Source organism: Pleurodeles waltl, chromosome 8 (genome assembly GCF_031143425.1).
Source record: "Pleurodeles waltl isolate 20211129_DDA chromosome 8, aPleWal1.hap1.20221129, whole genome shotgun sequence".
In the NCBI taxonomy this organism is placed as follows: Eukaryota; Metazoa; Chordata; class Amphibia; order Caudata; family Salamandridae; genus Pleurodeles; species Pleurodeles waltl.
In genome coordinates, this window is record NC_090447.1 from 987639737 (window position 1) to 987664828 (window position 25092).

At 47.2% G+C, this 25092-nt stretch overlaps 1 protein-coding gene across 17 annotated transcripts in view; it reads left to right on the forward strand.

Annotated features, from left to right (window-relative positions):
• The window catches only part of MYCBP2 (MYC binding protein 2), a 1769078-nt gene that overhangs the window by 743798 nt on the left and 1000188 nt on the right, over positions 1–25092 (forward strand). For all 17 annotated transcript variants that reach the window (XM_069205243.1, XM_069205245.1, XM_069205247.1 and 14 more), the window contains 2 exons: positions 18553–18684; positions 19326–19504. In XM_069205243.1, the coding sequence (XP_069061344.1) occupies positions 18553–18684; positions 19326–19504 (311 nt within the window). The remainder of the gene's footprint in view (positions 1–18552; positions 18685–19325; positions 19505–25092) is intronic.

The window sequence follows — 25092 nt, forward strand, 5'->3', positions numbered from 1 at the left end:
CACATAGGGAATGGGGTCTTCCTTAGGCCTCTTAAGGCCCCTACTGTCACTGCAGGCAAGTACGTTCATGCCTGGAATGTCAGTAGTGGTGCAGACTTGTGTCACTATTACTCAGGCTATGATGTGAGCTCCTTTTGGATCTCCAGAATGCCAGTGGGTTTATTGCTTATTGCATGGTTGACCCAGATGATCTTCTGTCTTCTATGACAGTCTTAGGCAAGGCACGGAGATCCTACAACTGCTTTTGCCAGTATTGGAGACTAAGCACATTTTGAGTAAAAGGTTTGTCTGAGTACTCCATATCCAAGCCCTTACTTCTCCTTAAAGAGGCACAATTATACCGTGCAGGTTTAGATCACTGATTTTTACACAACATGTTCAAAGTCAGATTGGCTGTTAATAGCCAAGGGGAGAGTCTCTGGTCTTGCCCTGTGTTTGGAGGGTTACGTTGGGGTGGGGGAAATCTGGGGTGTGCTATTGCTTTCATATATATTTTTTATTCTTCAGTTCTCCCGACTGAGGGTCTAACTTTGTGTTCTGTTCAGAGTTCAGCGGATCGGTTCACCTCATGGCATAGTAGTTACACTTCCTCTAACAGTGGTTGTTGGTGTTGGCAGTGTTTTTGTGCACATGAATGGCAGTCCATTGTTTAGCTTGAGACGGTACACACACTGGGCCACATTGTTTCATCAGCCATGGTTGTCCACTCTGAGCTCAGGGGTGTTAATTTTCTGGTCTACAATTCCTTCAGATTGTGGTGCATGCCTCTTTTTTCTGAAAGAGTGTGACTAAGTATTTTGTGGTTTTGCAGCACAGTAGTCCACCATCTGATATTTGCTGTGGCATTGTAAATTGTTTCTCAAAGTCTGTATTTTGGGCATCAAGACTCCCTATGTTGTTGACCATAAGATCACAATGCCCCAATACAGGACTACCATTTTAGATTCTTTATTTCTGGTTGTGGGCTGGAATGTGCAAGAAAGAGCACAACGTTTTCAGGGAAAACAGACTAAAAGAGAAAACGTCCAAAACTAGATGGAGGAATTAGAAAAAGTGGTCTCCACTTCAGCTGGTCCACCTTGGGGGTGGGACTGGCATGAAGTGGCCACACCTCCTAATCGTATAATTTTCCTGCCTGTCTTGCCGCCAAGAAATGTGGTCAGGGCAGGCAGTGGACTTCTTCACCATCTGGAGAGACCTGGGTCGCATAACAAAGGTGGCTGGTCTTTTGAAGCTTCCTGCCCTGGAATGTACACCCTGCCTGGAAGAGGTGATAACACCTCCACCCAGAGCAGTCTTCATTCCTGGCCTCCAAGAGCGCTAGCTCTCACCTCAGGAAGTCAACTATCTATCAAGGGTGTTTGTGCTAGTTTAGACCAGTCAGTCAGCACACTAGCAGTCAGGTAGGTTTCCAGGAGGCACCTCTAAGGTGCCCTCTGGGTGAATGTATTAATAAATTCATCGCTGGATTCAGTGAGGGTTTATTAATATAAGATGTTTGGTATCGGACATCCCTATGTTCAGAGGAGACATCATGTAACTGAGGAGCTCGTATTGACCACTGTCCAGCACATGTGCTTAACATGACTTCCCTGTCCACTTACTATGTCTAAGAATCAACAAAGACATAGCAGGGACATATGTGCTCATGCAGGTATGTCCACACACATGATATAATGCAACCTGCCTTAGGGCTGCAGACCTTCTGTAGCGGTGACTTAAAAATATAATGTGCAATGGTAGAAGATCTGGCACCATGGGGATGTGTGACAAATCGTGTTTTCATTTTTGTCTGCACCAAGACACACAGTCTGCAATGACAGCAGTGTGTGTGTTTTCTGAGAGGTCCCTGAGGGTGCCACAGTTCGTACTTCAGCCCTTATGGACCTTTTTTAGTTCCTTGGGCACTAGGTACCGGGGGCACCATTTGCTAGGGACTTACAGCTGGTGCTAAAGGTTGTGTCAGTGGGGTGAACTGTACAATTTAGTGAAAGAGATCTGGCGCTGGGGACCTGGTTAGCAGGAACACAATGCACTTTCAGTCAAAATCACTTCAGGTACCCGGCAAAAAATGAGGGCTAACCATACCAAAAAGGGTGCTTTCTTATGCCTGACACTGCAGTGCGTGAAAACCACATGCCTTTTCATCTGTTATTCCCATACTTTTTGGGACACAGTTGTACAAGTGCTGCCCCAGGTCCCAGAGGAGGCCCGGGCTATATTCTCTCAGGCTGTTGCAGATGGGAGAGATGCAGCAAAGTTCACTATCTGAGGCAGACTAGACACTACTGACTCGCTAGGCAGAGTGGTGTCCATGACAGTAGCCCTGAGGCACCATGCCTGGCGGAGAAGGTCTGGCTTTTTGGGGGATACCCACACCTCTAAACCTTCGTAGTCTGCCTCTGTACCGCCATAAGCACCCATTTGGCAGCAGGATTCTCCATGAGTTGCCCCTCTGGCAGTCCATTACATCAAACAGGTGAGTTTTGAAGATCGTCCGAACGTGCTACCTCTCTCTCCTTCAAGACTACTGCTCTTTCCATGCCCCCATCTCACAACCAGATGACAGAGGATCATCTGTCCCTTCTCCGTGAGGAAGTTGCAGCTCTCATGGTGAAGGGAGCCAATGAGAGTGTTCTGGTGCCCGAAGTAGGCTTTGATTGTTATTCTTACTACTTACTGGTTCCCAAAAAGGACAAGGGTTTTCACCCTATTGTAGACCTATGAGTACTCAATCTCTTCCTCAAGAAGAAGCTCAAAATGCTCCTCGAAGACTGGCTTTTAAAGGCAGACTCACTCCAGGCTATCTACTTCCACCTCCAGACTACGGCAGACCTCCTGCATTCACTGGGGCTCACTATAAACATGCCAAAGTCACACCTGAATCCCACTTAGACGCTCCCTTTCATCGGAGCTGTTCTGTGAACAGTGCAGTTTCAGGCTTATCCCCCTGAGCTATGAGTCCGGATATTCAGGCAATGTTACAGATGTTTCAGCCTCTATGTTGGATTTCAGTGAGAATGACTCTGCGGCTACTTGGACTCATGACTTCCTGCATAGCCTGCTGGGGCTCTGCAGTGGGACCTGAAGTTCCAGTGCTCGCAGCATCATAGGAATCTCTCCTACTTGGTCGAGATCTCGAAGGGAACTGCGCAAGATCTGCATTGGTGGTTAACAATGATTAGGTCAGAGGCAGATCACTCTCCCTTCCTTAACCAAATCTGACAGTAATGACAGATTTGTCACCCCTGGGGCGACCATCTGGGAGAGGTGGAGATCAGAGGTGTCTTATCTCCGGGGGAGTCTGGAATCCACATCAACCTGTTGGAGCTCCATGCGATCCAGCTAGCATTGGAAGCGTTTCTTCCCTCTGTCAAGGGGAGGGTAGTTCAGCTGTTCATGGGCAACACGAAAGGAAGTGCAGGTGTTCATGGGCAACACCACCACCCTGTAGTACTGCAACAAGCAGGGCGTCATAGGGTCGTGGATACTCTCTCAGGAGGCTCTGTGCCCTGGACGTGGCTGGAACACCAAGGCATTTTCCTGGTGGTTCACATCCGGCAGACTTTCTGAGTGCCAGAACGGAAAAAACTGCTGACAATGCTTAGTTGATCACAAATGGCTTCTGCATCCAGAGGTGAGCATGGTCTCTTTCAGCAGTGGGAAAAGTCTTGTTTAGATCTGTTCACCTCTGCAGAGAACACGCAATGCCAGCAGTATTGCGCATTAGAGTTTCCAACGCGGCAATTGCTCAACACTGCTTTTAGTTTTGAGTGAAACTCAAGCCTTATGTACGCCTTCCCACCCACACCACTTCTGTCCACATTTATCAAGAATGACTGGGCCCAAGTAATCCTTGTGGCTCTGGACTGGACACAGAGTGGTATTCTGAACTACTGAGAATGGCCATCGATCTTCTGATCAGACTACCTTGGGGATGATCTTCTGTCACAGCAGTAGGGAAGGGATCTCCTCTGAGGCTGTCCAGTTTCCGCCTCCATCTGTGGAGATTGAGCGGCAACAGTTGACAGCTTTTGAACTTCTGTAATGTAATCTTGGCAGCCAGGCGTCCCTGCACCAAAACGGTCTGTCATTGGGAGACATTTGTGGCTCTGTGTGCAGACAAGTCTGTTGATCCCCTTTCTGCCCCTGTGTCTGAGGTCCTATTGTTTATCCTTTCTCTGGCCCAGTAGGGGTCTGCTTAGGCACTCTCAGAGATTATCTGTTGCCATATCTGTTTCTTTGCGGTTGCCTGTATAACTTTACTTGTTTAAGTCCTGTATTGTAAATAGGTTCCTTAAAGACCTTACTCATGTTTCCTCCATCTCCTTTCATTATACCCCAATGGGTTTTGAATTTAGTTTTGACTTTTCTGATGTTTGCTCTTTTTTTGTCTCTACACAAGTGTCCCCTCAGGTTTCCCACTTTGAAAACAGCCTTCCTTGTGGCCATTATATCTGCCTGCAAGATGGATGAGTGGCATTGTCATCTAAGCCCCACCTACCTTGCCATCTATCCTGACAGTAATGCTTGGCATTAGGGCATCCTTTCTGCCAAAGTGGTTATGCCCTTCTATGTAGGCCAGTCCATCACCTTGCCTATTTTCAACGCACACCTGCATCCTTCTAAGGAGGAAGAGGGACTCCACCACATGGACCCAAATAGAGTGTTGGCGTTCTGCCTTGATCGTACCAAAGAGTTCCGGGTGGATAATCAACTCTTTATTGGTGATGTGGGTGCAAAGAAAAGTCAGGCAGTGCAGAAGAGAACCATCTCCAGATGTCGTGCTCTGCATTAAGATGTGTTATGACCTGGCTAAGAAGCAACCCCCTGAGGGTTTGCGTGCTCATTCTACCATAGCTAAAGCTGCGACCACGGCGTTAGTATGGGCATCTCTACATATGTTTACCAAACACTAGTGCCTGGACATTCAGGTCAGCAGGGATGGGCACTTTGCCCGTTCGGCCCTGCAGGACTTTCTAGTATGTTCTTAGTTCGCAGACCAACCTCTGGAATTTTATTCCTTGGGTATCTGTTCTAATGTAAGGAATCAGAAACTAGATGCCTCTACAGCTGGCCTAGTTACTTACTGTTGGTAACACCTTATCTGGTAGAGATAATATCTAGTTGGAGATTCCTTACTGGCCCACCCAACCTCCCCCTTTCTGCAAACGGATTTCTAGGAATAGGGACTCTCTTTCAGGGCCCTAGTTTTGACACACGAGTAGTCAGGGTTTTTCATGGCTCTGCGCTTCAGGCATAGAAAGTTGTGAAAAGAAACTGACTTCAGCGCGCCGGGGTGTTGCCTATATAGAACCCATGATGTAATATTTTCCCCTGATGATGATAACGGGCGCGGAGCCAATTGACAACCCCTAATGACTGGCAGGGGCACCTTCTCGAGAAAAACCTCCATATCCAGACTGACATCTGGGGGCAATTCTAAGGTTAGGAATCTGCAACTTTAGATTGCCTCTTCTAGATAAGGTGTTACCGAAGGTAAGTAACTTGTCAGTCATGGCCAGTGTGCCTTTATTGGCTTGCCCAAAACACTAATGCAATCTGCATTGTAACAGCTTGGTTGCCCCATTAACTTTCCTCAAGCCTATTTATCCCAACATTAGCTCCAGTATTATGATCAGGTTGTTTGGTGATTCCTTCAAAATCTTTGTCTGGTCAGTGCAAAATATCTCTGCTGCAATCCTCCTGTTTGATTTTCTTTGTATTCTTAAGTCGCATTGGCAGTAGATGTCGATAGACACAAGAATAAGTGAATTACCTTTTTGTGGTAACTTTGGTACTTTAAAAAAACTAAATCTTTGCATTGTTTTATTCAAATTAGATTTAAAGACACCATTTCGTAAGCGATAACATGACTTTTCACTGTAGTTTTAACAGGTTATGTATACTAAACAGACATATTAGGAACACAATCTACTAATGTAAAGGACTTATCAATATTTGGAATCTGGAGCGTATAAGGTACAATTAGGAGCCATATATAATTCAATACAGGTTTTTTGTGGATGTTCACTCTTAATCCACTGGATTTTTTCTAGGTTAACATTTATTGGGTGTTGTGATATTGGTATAAGGTGTGTTTATTGGTGAACAGATATTGGATTACACTGTTACACGGCTGGAATTGCATGTGGAATGTAGTCTACATGGTGACGGGTAGCACCTTTATGGATTTCACGTGTGATTCTCTTATTGGTGAGCTGGTTGTGCTAATTGAATGGATTTTTGTTGAATTTTTATAACGAAAGGGATCTTTCTTCTCGTTTAACTTTGGGACCTGTTAAATTGGTATAAAGGGGACCTATTGATTTTATTTAACATTGTAGTTTGAGTATTTTGGTTTCTAATATAAATAATTTGCTTATATGTAGAGCCCTGAAGAAGTCATTGGGGAAATAGAGGACTTTCCCAGGACGAAACACGTGTTGGCTCTGAGTATTTTTTCCATTTTTTCCATGGACGATGCTGTAAAATTTGAAGACGTGATTCAATAACTTTCTGGATTGGACTGGACAATATAACTATTGGCGTACAATTTATCAAATGTGTTTTTGTGAACTTCATTTACTTAAGCTTTGACTTATTGGATTTGTGGAACAGGGAAGCCTCACATTGTGTGAAGTATTGTTGGGTTTTTCTAAACCTTCGAGGGATGGGTGTTTTCCCTTGTGTAGGCAACCCATAAGCAATTACTTGGCCACTTGATATTCTGGAGCGCCATTAATCCCCTGTTATTACACCCCATTTATTGAGTACACTTATATGCTACTACACCCAGCCAAACTGAAGGTCCTACATGCAGGCTGCTCACACTTTTTCCAAATGCAAAAAGCAGTTTGGGACTTGCTGGAACTCATATGGTTAAGAGACCTCCCCCCCCCCCCCCCCCCTTCCCATAAAAGAGACTGCAGAGAGGACCGGAGGACCAGAGATTCTCAGGCCACTGCACGCAGGTATTACAGACACTACCATACCAGCCGTGGCGACAGGGTGATAGTGCGCCCAAAGGGCATCTGGAGCAAAAGAGACAGGAGCGTGAAGAGCCCAGACTATTGGTGGAATCTGTCGCCTCAGCAACATCCTCACGTACTGGGTCGCTGTGGGGTGCGGAGAGTCCAACTCCAGACTTAGATAATGTCAACACCTGATGGCCGCCAAGGAGAATCTGTGACTTAATGCTGTGACTGGGCCCCTGCCATGAACGAAGAAAGTTGGCTCCTTCCTTTCCCCTCCCTCTCTCTTTTTTCTAGCTGCTCTGCCTGCGCTGGGGGCGGTGGGGACTTGGGACAGCGCGTTAGATGTCAGACGAGCGGCCTACCACGTTAGATTCCTATCAGACCACGCCTCCCTGTTACTGGAGTGTGAGGCTCATGCGCTCAGGCCAGCGATCCTCCTGTGGCGAATGCGGCCTGAGCTGCTTGGGGACTCTGAATATAAGGGAGATCTACAGGCAGCACTAAATTCATATTTCATTGACTACTGGACCCCGACCCAGATGCACGGCATAGAATGGGAGGCCTTAAAGTTCATCATACTAAGTGAAAGCCTTTGTAAATCCTACGGTAGCAGGAAAAAATTGGAACGGGAGCTCACACAGCAGGAGGGTATCCTGACTACACTCCCAAACCGAAAAGGCAACAGTAATGCAGATGAAACAAGCCGCCAAGAGGCACATAGGAGAATAGGAGCCATCTGGAATAGGCTGGACAGTTATGTCCGCAGGGACTATGGACAGCAACTGCACTGCAAGGGGACGGCTCGGGATGCATGCTAGCTTGGTTACTCAAGCACGAACGACCCCCACCAATAATTCTGTCACTCCGTGGACCGACATGGGAAAGGTTCCTAGGACAAGCATGTGTCAATTTACTCCTGCAAAATCACCTGAAAAACATATACACCTCGCCTAGGCGCGAGGATAGTCATAAAGTGCACAGGTACCTGGATGGGCTCCAGCTTCCCCAGTTACTGGAGGCACAGGCTGCGGAGCTAGAAGGGGACATAATGTTGGAGAAGCTGCAAGAAGCCCTAGGAGCCATGCCCTACAGAACAACACCAGGACCCGATGGCCTACCAGTTGAGTTTTACCATACATACTCTAGAATGGTCCTTCCCAGACTGTTGGAAACACTCTGTGAGGCCTATAGAGAGGGTTCGCTGCCAACACATATGAAGGAAGCCCTGATAGATATGATACCGAAACCAAGGAATGCATGCTCAATGTACATGTAAAATTACTTGCAAAGTTCTAGCAATGTGCTTAAGCCGTGTGGTTACCCATCTGGTGCAAGAGGATCAGTGTGGATTTGTGCCGGGATGGGAACTCATATAAATCTGCAGAGGCTATCTCCTGTAATGCATGAAACCCGGGGCTCTGCTGCTCGCGCCCGCTGGTTCCCTTGGACATAGAAAAGGCATTCAATACTCTGTATTGAGACTACCTGTGGGAGGTATTGAGCAGAACGGGCATTGGACCGAGCATTCTGTCCTGGGTGCGCCTCCCGTATACGGCACCGCAGGCATGGGTGCGCACCGGGACGATACTGTCAGATTCATTTGACATTGAACGAGGCATGCAACAGTGTTGCCCACTGTCACCACTTCTGTTTGCGCTGGCCGTGGAGCCTCTGGCTGTGCAACTGAGGGCAGGACTCCAGCAGTGCGGCATAAGAGTGGGGACCAAGAACGCACATCGTATCACCATATGCCGATGATGATCTGGTATACGTCACAGACCCGGAACGGTCGATCCCACTCCTACTACGTTTCATGGACAACATTAAAGGGATTTCTAGCGACTGTTGTGGTGTCGGAACTCCCGCAGGTGGGCCTGGCATGGGAGACTGAGACCTTTTAGTACCACGTTAGATTCCTATCAGACCACGCCTCCCTGTTACTGGAGTGTGAGGCTCATGCGCTCAGGCCAGCGATCCTCCTGTGGCGAATGCGGCCTGAGCTGCTTGGGGACTCTGAATATAAGGGAGATCTACAGGCAGCACTAAATTCATATGTTCGATGGCATCTGTCGCTGTAGATACGCATGTTTTGCAATAGCACGCCATCTGGTGTTGGGCCGGAGTGTTACAAGTTGTTTTTCTTCGAAGAAGTCTTTCGAGTCACGGGACCGATTGACTCCTCCTTTTGTCTCCATTGCGCATGGGCGTCGACTCCATCTTCGATTGTTTTTTTTCCGCCATCGGGTTCGGACGTGTTCCTGTCGCTCCGAGTTTCGGAACGGAAAGATAGCTAATTTCGGAAGATTTTCGTCGGTATTGTTGCGTTCGGGATCGGCGTAGTTAGATTCAACACCGCATCGAAGATCGAAGAGCTCCGGTGCCCTTCGGGGTAGTTTTTCGATCCCCCGTCGGGGCCTGGTCGGCCCGACCACGTGCTGAACAACGCCGATGGAACGGACCCCGTTCCGTTTCTGCCCCAAATGCCACAATAAATACCCCTATACAGACCAACACTTGGTCTGTAACCTGTGCCTGTCACCTGAGCACAGCGAAGACACCTGCGAGGCCTGTCGTGCGTTCCGGTCCCGAAAAACTCTCAGAGACCGTCGAGCCAGAAGACTTCAGATGGCGTCTGCGCCGACAGCCCACCGGGAGTTCGAGGAACAAGAAGAGGAGGGATCCTTTTCGATCCAAGAATCGGACTCCGAAGGATTCGACGATACACAAACCGTGAGTAAGACGTCGAAAACCACACAGAGGAAGATTTACAAGGCCCAGGGGACGCCACTGCCTTCAGGCCATGGCTCCACCCATAAATTCGGTGACCGACCGTCGGCACCGAAAAAGGCCCAAACAGTGCCGAGATCGTCCGACTCCGGTCGAGACACCGGCACGCAGCCTTCTCGGGACCGAGAAAGTGCTGGAGACAAGCCTCGACACCGAGATACCGGTGTGGACACGGCTCGACGCCGAGACAGCGGCACCGAAGAAGATCGACGCCGAGAGGTTTCGGCCCCGAAAATGAAAAAAGTCACCTCGGAGCCGAAAAAACACGCAGACAGGGTTTCGATCCCGAAACAAACTGCAAGCGACCCAGCTTCAGGCTCTTATACAGAAGAGCACTCGCTAACCTCCCAAATGCAAAAGCATAGGTTTGAGGAAGAGCTACAATCAACTGATGTGGACCATACGCAAACGCGTATTTTCATACAGCAGGGGACAGGTAAAATAAGCACCCTTCCCCCCGTTAGAAGAAAGAGAAGGTTGGAGTTCCAAACTGAACAGACACCACAACCAAAAGTGGTGAAAAGAGTTACCCCACCACCCTCTCCTCCGCCCGTGATTAACGTCTCACCAGCACAAACTCCATCACACTCCCCAGCTCACACCACCATAAGTCAGGGTGACCAAGATCAAGACGCATGGGACCTATACGACGCCCCAGTGTCAGATAACAGCCCGGAGGCATACCCTACGAAGCCATCTCCACCAGAGGACAGCACCGCGTATTCTCAAGTGGTGGCTAGAGCAGCACAATTTCACAACGTAAGCCTCCACTCAGAACAGGTCGAGGATGATTTTTTATTCAACACACTCTCCTCCACCCACAGCTCATACCAAAGCCTGCCTATGCTCCCTGGTATGCTCCGGCACGCAAAAGAAATCTTTAAGGAGCCGGTCAAAAGTAGGGCAATTACACCAAGGGTGGAAAAAAAGTATAAGGCGCCTCCTACAGACCCGGTTTTCATCACTACACAGCTGCCACCAGACTCTGTCGTTGTAGGAGCAGCTAGGAAAAGGGCCAACTCCCACACATCTGGAGATGCACCACCCCCAGATAAAGAAAGCCGCAAGTTCGATGCAGCTGGTAAGAGAGTCGCAGCACAAGCTGCAAACCAGTGGCGCATCGCGAACTCCCAGGCACTACTTGCGCGCTATGACAGAGCCCACTGGGACGAGATGCAACATCTCATTGAACATCTGCCCAAGGACTTACAAAATAGGGCAAAACAAGTGGTTGAGGAGGGACAGACCATTTCCAACAACCAGATCCGCTCCTCCATGGACGCTGCAGATACAGCTGCACGGACAATTAATACATCTGTAACTATCAGAAGGCATGCATGGCTCCGAACGTCTGGATTTAAACCAGAGATTCAACAAGCAGTTCTCAATATGCCTGTTAACGAAAAAGAACTGTTCGGTCCAGAAGTGGACACAGCGATTGAGAAACTCAAAAAAGATACGGACACTGCCAAAGCCATGGGCGCACTCTACTCCCCGCAGAGCAGAGGGAATTACAGCACATTCCGTAAAACACCCTTTCGAGGGGGATTTCGGGGTCAGAGCACACAAGCCAGCACCTCACAAGCAACACCGTCCAGTTACCAGGGACAGTATAGAGGAGGTTTTCGGGGACAATGTAGAGGAGGGCAATTCCCTAGGAATAGAGGAAGATTTCAGAGCCCCAAAACCCCTACTACTAAACAGTGACTCACATGTCACTCACCCCCTCCACACAACACCAGTGGGGGGAAGAATAAGTCATTATTACAAAGCATGGGAGGAAATCACTACAGACACTTGGGTTCTAGCAATTATCCAACATGGTTATTGCATAGAATTTCTACAATTCCCTCTAAACATACCACCAAAAGCACAAAATTTGACAACACACCATTTCAATCTCCTGGAGATAGAAGTGCAGGCACTATTGCAAAAGAATGCAATCGAATTAGTGCCAAACACACAAATAAACACAGGAGTTTACTCACTGTACTTTCTGATACCAAAGAAGGACAAAACGCTGAGACCAATCCTAGACCTCAGAGTAGTGAACACTTTCATCAAATCAGACCACTTTCACATGGTCACACTACAAGAAGTATTGCCATTGCTAAAACTACACGACTACATGGCAACTTTAGACCTCAAGGATGCTTATTTCCATATACCAATACACCCATCGCACAGAAAATACCTAAGGTTTGTATTCAAGGGAATACATTACCAATTCAAGGTACTGCCTTTCGGATTAACAACCGCACCAAGAGTCTTTACCAAATGTCTAGCGGTAGTCGCTGCACACATAAGAAGGCAGCAAATACATGTGTTCCCATATCTAGACGACTGGCTAATCAAGGCCCATTCGTTAACAGAGTGCTCAAATCACACAAATCATATCATACAAACCCTCTTCAAACTAGGGTTCACCGTCAATTTCACAAAATCAAAAATTCTGCCGCGCAAGGTACAACAATACCTGGGAGCCATAATAGACACATCAAAAGGAGTAGCCACTCCAAGTCCACAAAGAATTCAAAATTTCAACACCATCATACAACGCACGTATCCAACACAAAGGATACAAGCAAAGATGGTACTACAACTCCTAGGCATGATGTCTTCATGCATAGCCATTGTCCCAAACGCAAGACTGCACATGAGGCCCTTACAACAGTGCCTAGCATCACAATGGTCACAAGCACAGGGTCACCTTCTAGATCTGGTGTTAATAGACCGCCAAACTTACCTCTCGCTTCTGTGGTGGAACAACATAAATTTAAACAAAGGGCGGCCTTTCCAAGACCCAGTGCCACAATACGTAATAACAACAGATGCTTCCATGACAGGGTGGGGAGCACACCTCGATCAACACAGCATACAAGGACAATGGAACGTACATCAAACAAAACTGCATATAAATCACCTAGAACTTCTAGCAGTTTTTCAAGCACTAAAAGCTTTCCAGCCAATAATAGTTCACAAATACATTCTCGTCAAAACTGACAACAATGTATTATCTAAACAAGCAAGGGGGGACGCACTCCACGCAGTTAAGCCTGCTAGCACAAAAGATTTGGCGTTTGGCAATTCACAACCAAATTCGCCTAATAGCACAATTTATACCAGGGATCCAAAATCAACTCGCAGACAATCTCTCTCGAGATCACCAACAGGTCCACGAATGGGAAATTCACCCCCAAATTCTGAACACTTATTTCAAACTCTGGGGAACACCTCAGATAGACTTGTTTGCGACAAAGGAGAACGCAAAATGCCAAAACTTCGCATCCAGATACCCACACAAACAGTCCCAAGGCAATGCCCTATGGATGAACTGGTCAGGGATATTTGCTTACGCTTTTCCTCCTCTCCCTCTCCTTCCTTTCCTGGTAAACAAACTCAGTCAAAACAAACTCAAACTCATATTAATAGCACCAACTTGGGCAAGGCAACCCTGGTACACAACGCTGCTAGACCTATCAGTAGTACCCTGCATCAAATTGCCCAACAGGCCAGATCTGTTGACACAACACAACCAAAAGATCAGACACCCAGATCCAGCATCGCTGAATCTAGCAATCTGGCTCCTGAAATCCTAGAATTCGGGCACTTACAACTTACCCAAGAATGTATGGAAGTCATAAAACAAGCCAGAAGGCCATCCACCAGGCACTGCTATGCAAGTAAATGGAAGAGGTTTGTTTGCTACTGCCATATTAATCAAATACAACCATTACACACAACTCCAGAACATGTAGTGGGTTACTTGCTTCACTTACAAAAATCTAACCTGGCTTTCTCTCCCATTAAAATACACCTTGCAGCAATATCTGCATACCTGCAGACTACCTATTCAACTTCCCTATATAAGATACCAGTCATTAAAGCATTCATGGAGGGCCTTAGGAGAATTATACCACCAAGAACACCACCTGTTCCTTCATGGAACCTAAATGTTGTCCTAACTAGACTTATGGGTCCACCTTTTGAACCCATGCACTCCTGCGAAATACAGTTCCTAACCTGGAAGGTGGCATTTCTCATCGCCATTACTTCCCTAAGAAGAGTAAGCGAGATTCAGGCGTTTACAATACAGGAACCTTTTATACAACTACACAAGAATAAGGTCGTCCTAAGGACCAATCCTAAATTTTTGCCAAAGGTTATTTCACCGATCCATCTAAATCAAACAGTGGAACTTCCAGTGTTCTTTCCACAGCCAGATACCGTAGCTGAAAGGGCACTACATACATTAGATGTCAAAAGAGCATTGATGTATTACATTGACAGAACAAAAAACATCAGAAAGACTAAACAACTATTTATTGCATTTCAAAAACCTCATGCAGGAAACCCAATATCAAAACAAGGTATAGCCAGATGGATAGTTAAATGCATCCAAATCTGCTACCTTAAAGCTAAACGACAGCTGCCCATTACACCAAGGGCACACTCAACCAGAAAGAAAGGTGCTACCATGGCCTTTCTAGGAAACATCCCAATGCAAGAAATATGTAAGGCAGCCACATGGTCTACGCCTCACACATTCACCAAGCACTACTGTGTAGACGTGTTATCCGCACAACAAGCCACAGTAGGTCAAGCAGTACTAAGAACATTATTTCAAACTACTTCCACTCCTACAGGCTGATCCACCGCTTTTGGGGAGATAACTGCTTACTAGTCTATGCAAAACATGCGTATCTACAGCGACAGATGCCATCGAACTGAAAATGTCACTTACCCAGTGTACATCTGTTCGTGGCATCAGTCGCAGTAGATTCGCATGTGCCCACCCGCCTCCCCGGGAGCCTGTAGCAGTTTGGAAGTTACCTTCAACTATTTATATGTATCATCTCAACCTTAAATAGGTGCATACTTAGTCACTCCATTGCATGGGCACTATTACTACAATTCAACTCCTACCTCACCCTCTGCGGGGAAAAACAATCGAAGATGGAGTCGACGCCCATGCGCAATGGAGACAAAAGGAGGAGTCACTCGGTCCCGTGACTCGAAAGACTTCTTCGAAGAAAAACAACTTGTAACACTCCGGCCCAACACCAGATGGCGAGCTATTGCAAAACATGCGAATCTACTGCGACTGATGCCACGAACAGATGTACACTGGGTAAGTGACATTTTCATTCATTGACTACTGGACCACGACCCAGATGCACGGCATAGAATGGGAGGCCTTAAAGTTCATCATACTAAGTGAAAGCCTTTGTAAATCCTACGGTAGCAGGAAAAAATTGGAACGGGAGCTCACACAGCAGGAGGGTATCCTGACTACACTCCCAAACCGAAAAGGCAACAGTAATGCAGATGAAACAAGCCGCCAAGAGGCACATAGGAGAATAGGAGCCATCTGGAATAGGCTGGACAGTTATGTCCGCAGGGACTATGGACAGCAACTGCACTGCAAGGGGACGGCTCGGGATGCATGCTAGCTTGGTTACTCAAGCACGAACGACCCCCACCAATAATTCTGTCACTCCGTGGACTGACATGGGAAAGGTTCCTAGGACAAGCATGTGTCAATTTACTCCTGCAAAATCACCTGAAAAACATATACACCTCGCCTAGGCGCGAGGATAGTCATAAAGTGCACAGGTACCTGGATGGGCTCCAGCTTCCCCAGTTACTGGAGGCACAGGCTGCGGAGCTAGAAGGGGACATAATGTTGGAGAAGCTGCAAGAAGCCCTAGGAGCCATGCCCTACAGAACAACACCAGGACCCGATGGCCTACCAGTTGAGTTTTACCATACATACTCTAGAATGGTCCTTCCCAGACTGTTGGAAACACTCTGTGAGGCCTATAGAGAGGGTTCGCTGCCAACACATATGAAGGAAGCCCTGATAGATATGATACCGAAACCAAGGAATGCATGCTCAATGTACATGTAAAATTACTTGCAAAGTTCTAGCAATGTGCTTAAGCCGTGTGGTTACCCATCTGGTGCAAGAGGATCAGTGTGGATTTGTGCTGGGATGGGAACTCATATAAATCTGCAGAGGCTATCTCCTGTAATGCATGAAACCCGGGGCTCTGCTGCTCGCGCCCGCTGGTTCCCTTGGACATAGAAAAGGCATTCAATACTCTGTATTGAGACTACCTGTGGGAGGTATTGAGCAGAACGGGCATTGGACCGAGCATTCTGTCATGGGTGCGCCTCCCGTATACGGCACCGCAGGCATGGGTGCGCACCGGGACGATACTGTCAGATTCATTTGACATTGAACGAGGCATGCAACAGTGTTGCCCACTGTCACCACTTCTGTTTGCGCTGGCCGTGGAGCCTCTGGCTGTGCAACTGAGGGCAGGACTCCAGCAGTGCGGCATAAGAGTGGGGACCAAGAACGCACATCGTATCACCATATGCCGATGATGATCTGGTATACGTCACAGACCCGGAACGGTCGATCCCACTCCTACTACGTTTCATGGACAACATTAAAGGGATTTCTAGCGACTGTTGCGGTGTCGGAACTCCCGCAGGTGGGCCTGGCATGGGAGACTGAGACCTTTTAGTACTTGTGTATTAACGTAACCCACTCCCCTCAACAACATGAGCTGAACATGGGTAGGGTGATGGGCTGACTCCGGGCCTCTGTCTAATTTTGGACCACACTCCCACTATCAGTTATGGGCAGGGTCGTGCTAAGTAAAATGGTCTTACTCCCGCGCTGCCTGTATATCATGCAAAATTAGTTCTATGAGCTGCCCCCCTGCACTGTTTCGGCAGATAAATAAGTTGCTGCTGTCCCTAGTCTGGGCAGGTAAGAGGTGCAGAGTCCACCTCGAGGTACTGAAGTTGGACCTGGCTGATGGGGGATTGGGGATACTGGACCTTGGTCTATACTACATGGCGGGCTTGCTGCAATACGCAGCTATGTGGTGCGACGAGGCTCCCAACTGGGGAAAAAAACTACTAGAAGGTTCTATATGTATATCCTGACTTCCAGGCCTACTCATGGGGGCGGTTCTAAGCTACTGAAGGGCACTCCCTTTTTAATATCGCAGGTATCGAGGGTAAGGGAGTGAGCGGTCATGCAGGTACTGCGGAGAGCGCCCTATGCCCGCTTCCTCCCGATCTGGTGGAGTCACTAAGACATTGGATTTCTCGAAATGGCAAGCAGGTGTATGTAATAACGTGGGTGATTTATAACAAAATGGCTCATTTGTCACCCGGGAGGAAGCCCAGGACCCTGTTTGGGACCAACCAGAGACAATTCCTGCAATATGCAAGCCTATCACCAACGGTCTGGGAGATCTGGAGCTCCTTCTCTGAGGAGCCCACCGAATCCCACCTTGTGAAGGCTCTTGAATAGACCTGTGCAGCGACCGTGGTCTCCTCTCCAAATATACGTGGGCCTAAAAAAAGACACGCAGATAAATATACATGGGACGCAAGCAATGTGGGATAGGGACCTGAGAACTCCACTTACAGACAAGGAATAGAATGGGGCCTGTTTGCTAGTGCAGGAAGTGACTAGCAATGCTAGATTTAAGCTGACACAATTTTACTATTTGCACAGAGCATATTTGATGCCACAACGCCGTCACAGAATATTCCCAACACAACCTGACGCGTGTGCATGCTGCGGCATATCCCCGGCCACCTTTGGGCACATCACATGGACATGTAGCTCCTTACAACCCTTCTGGTGCCAGACAGTACAGACACTAAAGGTTGTGACAACAGTGAGAGTGAAGGTAACAATGCAGCACTGCTTGCTGGGATTGCGCCCCATCCCCAAAAAAGGACATAAAATGGCATACAGTTTGACGCAGCTGGGGCTTGCACTGGCCAAGAGGCGCATTGCAATCCAGTGGGCTAACCTGAACCCCCCAACGTATGGTAGCTGGCTGACTGATCTTCTTGAATGGGTGACTGCTGAGGAATATTGATTCCGCAAGATACGTATGGATGAGCATGCAGAGCGGGATTTGGAGGCCTGGAGTGGTATGATTAAGGGGTTGCACTGGGAGACCGAGGTGGGAGATTGGGGAACCTCGGTGGACAAATCCCACTGAGTGCTGAGAACGATTAGCCCCACAGGGTCGTGAATTAGTGGTTGCGGACACGAGGCTGAATGTGAACGGTTGGTGCCTTGCCCCACCCCCCGCTTCACTCTCCTCCTTGCTTGACTTGGTTGTAAGACTACTTGCTGGGTGTCTGTTATTCCCTCCTCGGGCCTGTGCCACCCTATTATTGTTGACTAGGCCGCTGTAGCGCACTCTCAGCTCTCTTCATGCTTGAACCATGTAAACATGCACTGCAGTATCACTATCTAGTTATTGCTGTTTAATGTACCATATAATGCGGATGTACTTGTCTGCCTACTCACCTCTGCTACACTCGAAACCTTTTACGCTTAGAGATGCACTAGTATGAAGGTACTTATGCCCAGTTAAAACCTATGTACTGAACTCTAGCACACTGTTGGAGAGCACAAATCTGCAGCATGGACACAGAGGAGGTGCTCTGCTTGGAAGTGCGGGTGGAGCTGCCTTATCTCTATGCTTCTAGTATATGGTACCGTTTTGAATGTTATGCATATGTTTTCCTGAATAAATAAAATTGGTGAAAAAAAGAAAAGACAGGAAGCAGTACCAGGAGTGCATACAACAACCTTTTTCTTTTTGTAGCATTGTCCTAGGTTTCCATGATGTTTGTAAATGCTATAAAAACTGATTTTCTTTTCTACATGTAGTGTCATAAACATTTGCAAAATAAAGACTTAAAAATCATGACCTTTATATGAAATGTTTTATTTTAGAGTGAGCATTCTGGAGATTCAACTCATTCTCACCGCTGGACATCCTTGGAGTTAATTAAAGGAACCTACACAACAGATGATTCCCCCAGTGATATTGCTGAAATCCGCCTTGACAAAGCTGTGCCTTTAAAGGTAAATCCAAATATAATTTTTAACTCCTCAAGAAGCACAAATTTGCAGCATATTCTCTACACGTCTTTTGTATATTTGTTTTCTTGCAGTATGTAAATATTGTACCTACTGAGGTATTTTTAGCTGCTGTTTACTTTGTAGTGGAAACTGAAGTACAATTGTGTGCAGTTAAATAACTTTAATTTTGCAAGTCAATAAGGTAGTGTTTTTCTGTTTAGAAATTGTAACAATTTATTCATACATATGGTTTTCATTTTATACATAATTTGCGTTATTATGCAAAAATGATACATATTTATTTTATATTTCATTCTATCTTGGGTGCTTGTGAGGCTCTTGAGCTAGTTTGAAGCTGCTTCGCATACTGCTCATAGATACCTTCCTCAAGTGAGAGGGAGGGGATCTTTATAGTCTAAGGCTAGCAACCTTAACTATGGGTTAGCCTAGTAGAGTTGTATCCTTCCGAGATCACCTGTTAGGAAAACTATTTTTGTATAGCCAGCATTTCATTCCCATGACTTGCTCTAAATATATCTACTAATAATATATCAAATGCTTTGTTTTATCTTTGGCTTTTTGTTGTGCAGTAAATAATGGCATTTTAAGCCTGCCTATGTAGTTGTTTCTGTTCTTCTTTCAAGGAAAATGTGAAGTATGCTGTCCGCTTGCGCAATTATGGGAGTCGGACTGCAAATGGGGATGGCGGAATGACCACTGTCCAGTGCCCAGATGCAGTCACATTTACGTTCAGCACTTGTAGTCTCAGCAGCAATGGCACGAACCAAACACGGGGTCAGATCCCCCAAATAATTTATTACCGGTAAGCATGAGTGATTGAGCATTTCTCCAAACGATGCTGTACATTTTACCCTAGGAACCAAGTACATATCCCACTTGCGAGTTTTACCCACACAGTGTTATATTTTTTAAGCACAATGTTTGTTTAGGGTGGATATGAAATGGTGGATAGTTTATTTTGACTTACTTTATATGCTTTTCTTTGGGCAAATGGTAGCATTCTCTCTTACTGTTGTACATATGATGAGCCTGTGAATGTTGAGGAAAGCAAATGTGAGTTGTAAGTCTAATGCACAACTTTGTAGCCGAGGTTTTGAGCCACTCATGCAATGGTAATTGATAATTTCAGTGTTCATTAGTAGTTCTCTCCACCAGCACTGTGAATGAGATTAAAAAGTAGCCTTTTGGGGGCAGCACATACTAACAGCAGCCCCTGGCTATGAATGAACAGCCTTTTATTTTTTTGTGATCTAATCTGTGAAGAATCCTGTCCAGCCTGCGCCTCACAGAATTCACATCCTTGAGTGTTAAACAAAAGTGCTTTGCTCACTAAAATAAGGTTTCTACTGCATGCTGAACGGTGTCTAGCTGATATGAAGAGTGGACACTTGTAATGGACATGGTTTGCCCTGTCGTGGAAAATCTTGGTATTGAATTTATAATCAAGTAAACCTCCTAAGTGTATATTCTGGCTTCCTTGACGCTTAGCAAGTTTGGAAGTAAATGTGGGTGAGTTACAAAGTAGTAGCAGTTGTATTATTTGCCTACACAGGATATGCACAACCTCTTTATCTGATCCCCCGCCTCATTATTACTGATTCAAAATATAACATCTTACTTTGGGGGATGCTTACCAAGCGAAGAGGTGGAAAGATCTCCAAGAGGGATGTCTTTGGTGTTAAGGATTGTTGAATGAATCCAAGTCTTGCTAGGACTGGACCTGGATGAACTTCAAGGCAAACCCAGACCATGAAGCCAAACTGTTGCACAGCTCCTGAGGTAAGGTGCACAAGTCCTGCTTCCTGTCAAAGAGTAGTGTGTGGATCTGCATAATTTTTCGTATGCTGCCGAAGTTTTAGACTTGCAGCTACCATCCCTAGAAGTCAAAACTAATGTGTTGACAGAAGTTTTGCATCCTTGTCTGGCTTCTACAGAGGCACCTTTACCTTATATGAGGCCCTCACAGACACATCAATGAGCACTTGGGCCAGACCTTGCTCGGATCTGTCAGTCAATAGGCAAGTGGCTGGACACCACAGACTGTGCCAGGTGACCCTGCCTTCACTTAAAAACCCGCGCCTGAGAACTTAGTGGTCCATGCATCAATAAGTAGGATGAACCTAAACTTGGTTCCTGCTACTTCTCCCAATAAAGAATGTATGTAGGCATTTGGGAAGAGGGTGTTTTCCTTAGCCTGTCTTACTCGTCACTCTTATCAGTGTTAGCTGTCTGATTGGACGATAGATACTTGCATTCATTGTGTATCATAGTGAGAAAGTTCTTGCCAGCAGTCCCTGAATTCTGTTCCAACCTAGCACAAATCTTTCAGGATGGCTAAGATAGGGCAAAGTATGTAATCTGTTCAGGACTGGACGCTACCAGCTGTTTAGACAAGATGGTCAGAAAAAGTGTAGTGCTTCAGCAACACGTGTGGATGAAATCTACAGGGTTTTCGGATTGAGTTTAGGCATCATTAATGTGCTATTTGACGGAACCGGTCTCTTTGGAGACAAAGCAGAAACAGCATTGTAGTTCTTTAAAGATAACAGGGCAACAGCACAATTCTTTGGCCTTTGTGCGCCCGCCCAGCAATATCCCCAACAATTTTGTCTATTTCTAAGCTTTGTAAGAGGTTTGGCATACAGTGTCAAGGCTGACCACTTCACCAACAGGCCCCCTAATCCTTTCAAGACCAGGGTTGGGGATCCAGCGGACAATGTCCAGGCCAGCTGGGCAACGTACTGCCCAGTACCCTGCCCATTCCACTTCCAAGCCCATTTTATTTGCCCTCAGTTGCCCTCATAGGAGGCAGGATAAGTTAATAACTTTAAGGGTGACAGAGTGTAAGGAAATGCCTCCTTGGCATGGTTACCCCCTGACTTTTTGACTTTGCTGATGCTAAGTTTTGATTGAAAGTGTGCTGGGACCCTGCTAACCAGCCCCCAGCACCAGTGTTCTTTCCCTAAACTGTACCTTTGTCTCCACAATTGGCACAGCCCTGGCATTCAGATAAATACCTTGTAACTGGTACCCCTGGTACCAAGGGTCCTGATGCCAGGGAAGATCTCCAAGGTCTGCAGCATGTCTTATGCCACCCTGGGGACCCCTCACTCAGCACATGCACACTGCCTCACAGCTTGTGTGTGCTGGTGGGGAGAAAAGGACTAAGTCGACATGGCACTCCCCTCAGAGTGCCATGCCAACCTCACACTGCCTGTGGCTTAGGTAAGTCACCCCTCTAGCAGGTCTTACAGCCCTATGTCAGGGTGCACTATACAACAGGTGACGGCATATGTGCATGAGCACTATGCCCCTACAGTGTCTAAGCAAAACCTTAGACATTGTAAGTGCAGAGTAGCCATAAGAGTATATGGTCTGGGAGTTTGTCAAACACCAACTCCACAGTTCCATAATGGCTACACTGAAATCTGGGAAGTTTGGAATCAAACTTCTCAGCACAATAAATGCACAACGATGCCAGTGTGCAATGTATTGTAACATGCACCCAAAGGGCATCTTAGAGATGCCCTCTGAATACCAATCCGACTTCTAGTGTAGGCTGACCAGTTCCTGCCAGCCTGCCACAAACCAGACAAGTTGCTAGCCACATGGGGAGAGTGCATTTGTCACTCTGTGGCCAGGAACAAAGCCTGTACTGGGTGGAGGTGCTTCTCCCCTCCCACTGCAGGAACTGTAGCACCTGGCGGTGAGCCTCAAAGGCTTACCCCTTTTGTTACAGCGCCCCAGGGCATCCCAGCTAGTGGAGATGCCCGCCCCTCCGGCCACTGCCCCCACTTTTAGCGACAAGGCTGGAGGAGATAATGAGAAAAACAAGGAGGAGTCACCCATCCGTCAGGACAGCCCCTAAGGTGTCCTGAGCTGAGGTGACCCCTGCCTTTAGAAATTCTCCATCTTAAGTTTGGGGGATTCCCCCAATAGGATTAGGGATGTGCCCTCCTCCCTTCAGGGAGGAGGCACAAAGAGGGTGTAGCCACCCTCCAGGACAGTAGCCATTGGCTACTGCCCTCCTGACCTAAACACGCCCCTAAATTCAGTATTTAGGGGCACCCCAGAACCCAGGAAATCAGATTACTGCAACCTGAACTACAAAGGAGGACTGCTGACCTACAAGCCTGCAGAGACGACGGACGACGACAACTGCTTTGGCCCCAGCCCTACCGGCCTGTCTCCAGAGTCGAAAACCTGCAACCAGCGACGCATCCAACAGGGACCAGAGACCTCTGAAGCCTTAAAGGACTGCCTGACCACCAGGACCCAGAAACTCCTGAGAGCAGCGGCTCTGCTCTAAAACAGCTACATCTTTGCTACAAAGAAGCAACTTCCAAAGAACTCACTCTTCCCGCTGGAAGCGTGAGACTTCACGCTCCGCACCGGATGCCCCCGGCTCGAGAACCAACACCACAGGGAGGACTCCCCGGCGACTGCAACCCCGTGAGTAGCCAGAGACGACCCCCCCTGGACCCTAATACTGACCCCTGCAGAGAGAATCCAGAGGCTCCCCCTGACCGCGACTGCCTGTAACAAGGGACCCAACGCCTGGACCAAGCACTGCACCTGCAGCCCCCAGGACCAGGAGGAACCGAACTTCAGTGCAGGAGTGACCCCCCAGGTGATCCTCTGCCTAGCCCAGGTGGTGGCTGTCCCGAGAAGCCCCCCCTGTGCCTGCCTGCACCGCTAGAGTGACCCCCGGGTCCCTCCATTGTTTCCTATCTAAAGCCCGATGCCTGCTTTGCACACCGCACCCGGCCGCTCCTGTGCCACTGAGGGTGTGTTTTGTGCGCCTACTTGTTCTCCCCCCCCTCCCCGTGTTCTACAAAACCCCCCTGGTCTGCCCCCTGAGGACACGGGTGCTTACCTGCTGGCAGACTGGTACCGGAGCACCCCTGTTCTCTATAGGCGCCTATGTGCTTTGGGCACCTCTTTGACCTCTGCACCTGACCGGCCCTGAGTTGCTGGTGTGGTAACTTTGAGGTTACCTTGAACCCCCAACGGTGGGCTACCTATGCCCAGGAACTGAGACTTGTAAGTGTCTTACTTACCTCACAATCTAACCTTTTCTCACCTCCCCCAGGAACTGTTGATTTTTGCACTGTGTCCACTTTTAAAATAGCTTATTGACATTTTAACAAATACTGTATATGATGATGCTTTTATTCAAAGTTCCTAACTTACCTGTGTGAAGTACCCTGCATTTTATGTGTTTAATACAAATCTTGAACCTGTGGTTCTTAAAATAAACTAAGAAAATATATTAATCTATATAAAAGCCTATTGGCCTGGAATAAGTCTTTGAGTGTGTGTTCCTCATTTATTGCCTGTGTGTCTACAACAAATGCTTAACACTCCCCTCTGATAAGCCTACTGCTCGACCACACTACCACAAAATAGAGCATTAGAATTATCTAATTTTGCTACTATCTTACCTCCAAGGGGAACCCTTGGACTCCGTGCACACTATTTCTTACTTTGAAATGGTATATACAGAGCCAACTTCCTACACAGAGCATTACATCCGACAAGTGGGTCCTCCACAAAGTCTAACAGGGTTACTCTTTGTCATTGCTGTCCGACCCACTGCGTATTCCATCTACATCAAAGTGGCTTCCAGGGGACAATTTGTCCATTCTGCAACAGGATGTCTAGACTCTTTTGAAAAAAGCAGCTATAGAGGGGGCTCCGGCATCACAAATAGAAAAACTAGGTTATTCCTGCTATTTGCTGGTGCTAAAGAATAACTGAGACCTCATCATGTTATAGATCTTCTTCCTCTCAAATTCTTCCTGAAAAGGACATATTCAGGATGCTCACCCTGGCCCAGGTTTTAACTGTCCTGGATACAAGAGACTAGATGTTAATGCTGGACCTGCAGAGCACTTATTTTCATAATCCTGTCTGGCAATCCACAGGCGATAACTGTCATTCAGGGTGGGCCAAGTGCATTTTCAGATTTCTGTGGTTCCCTTTGATCTCCACAATGCCACTTGTGTGTTCACAAATGGGTTGGCGGTGGTTGGTTATATCACTCTTCCCCTGACTTGACGACTGGCTGTTGAAGATGTGCTTGCCACTGTTGGTCGTAGACCACCACCTAACATCTTTGGAGTTCTCAATCAGTGGGCTAAAGTCACACCTGAGTCCTTAGCAGAGGCTCTTGTTCATCATTACTATTTTGGATATGATGCAGGTGTGAGCTTTCCCTCCTGGTCTACAAGTCCAAGGCATTCAGACAATGAGCCTGATGGTTCAGCCTATGTCCTGGATTTCAATAGAGTAGCTGTTGGACTTCCAGGCCTGTTGACCTCATGCATCCTGCTTGTCGGCTGTGCCAGATGGCACATGTAGCCGCTGCAGTGAGATCCTAAGTCTGTG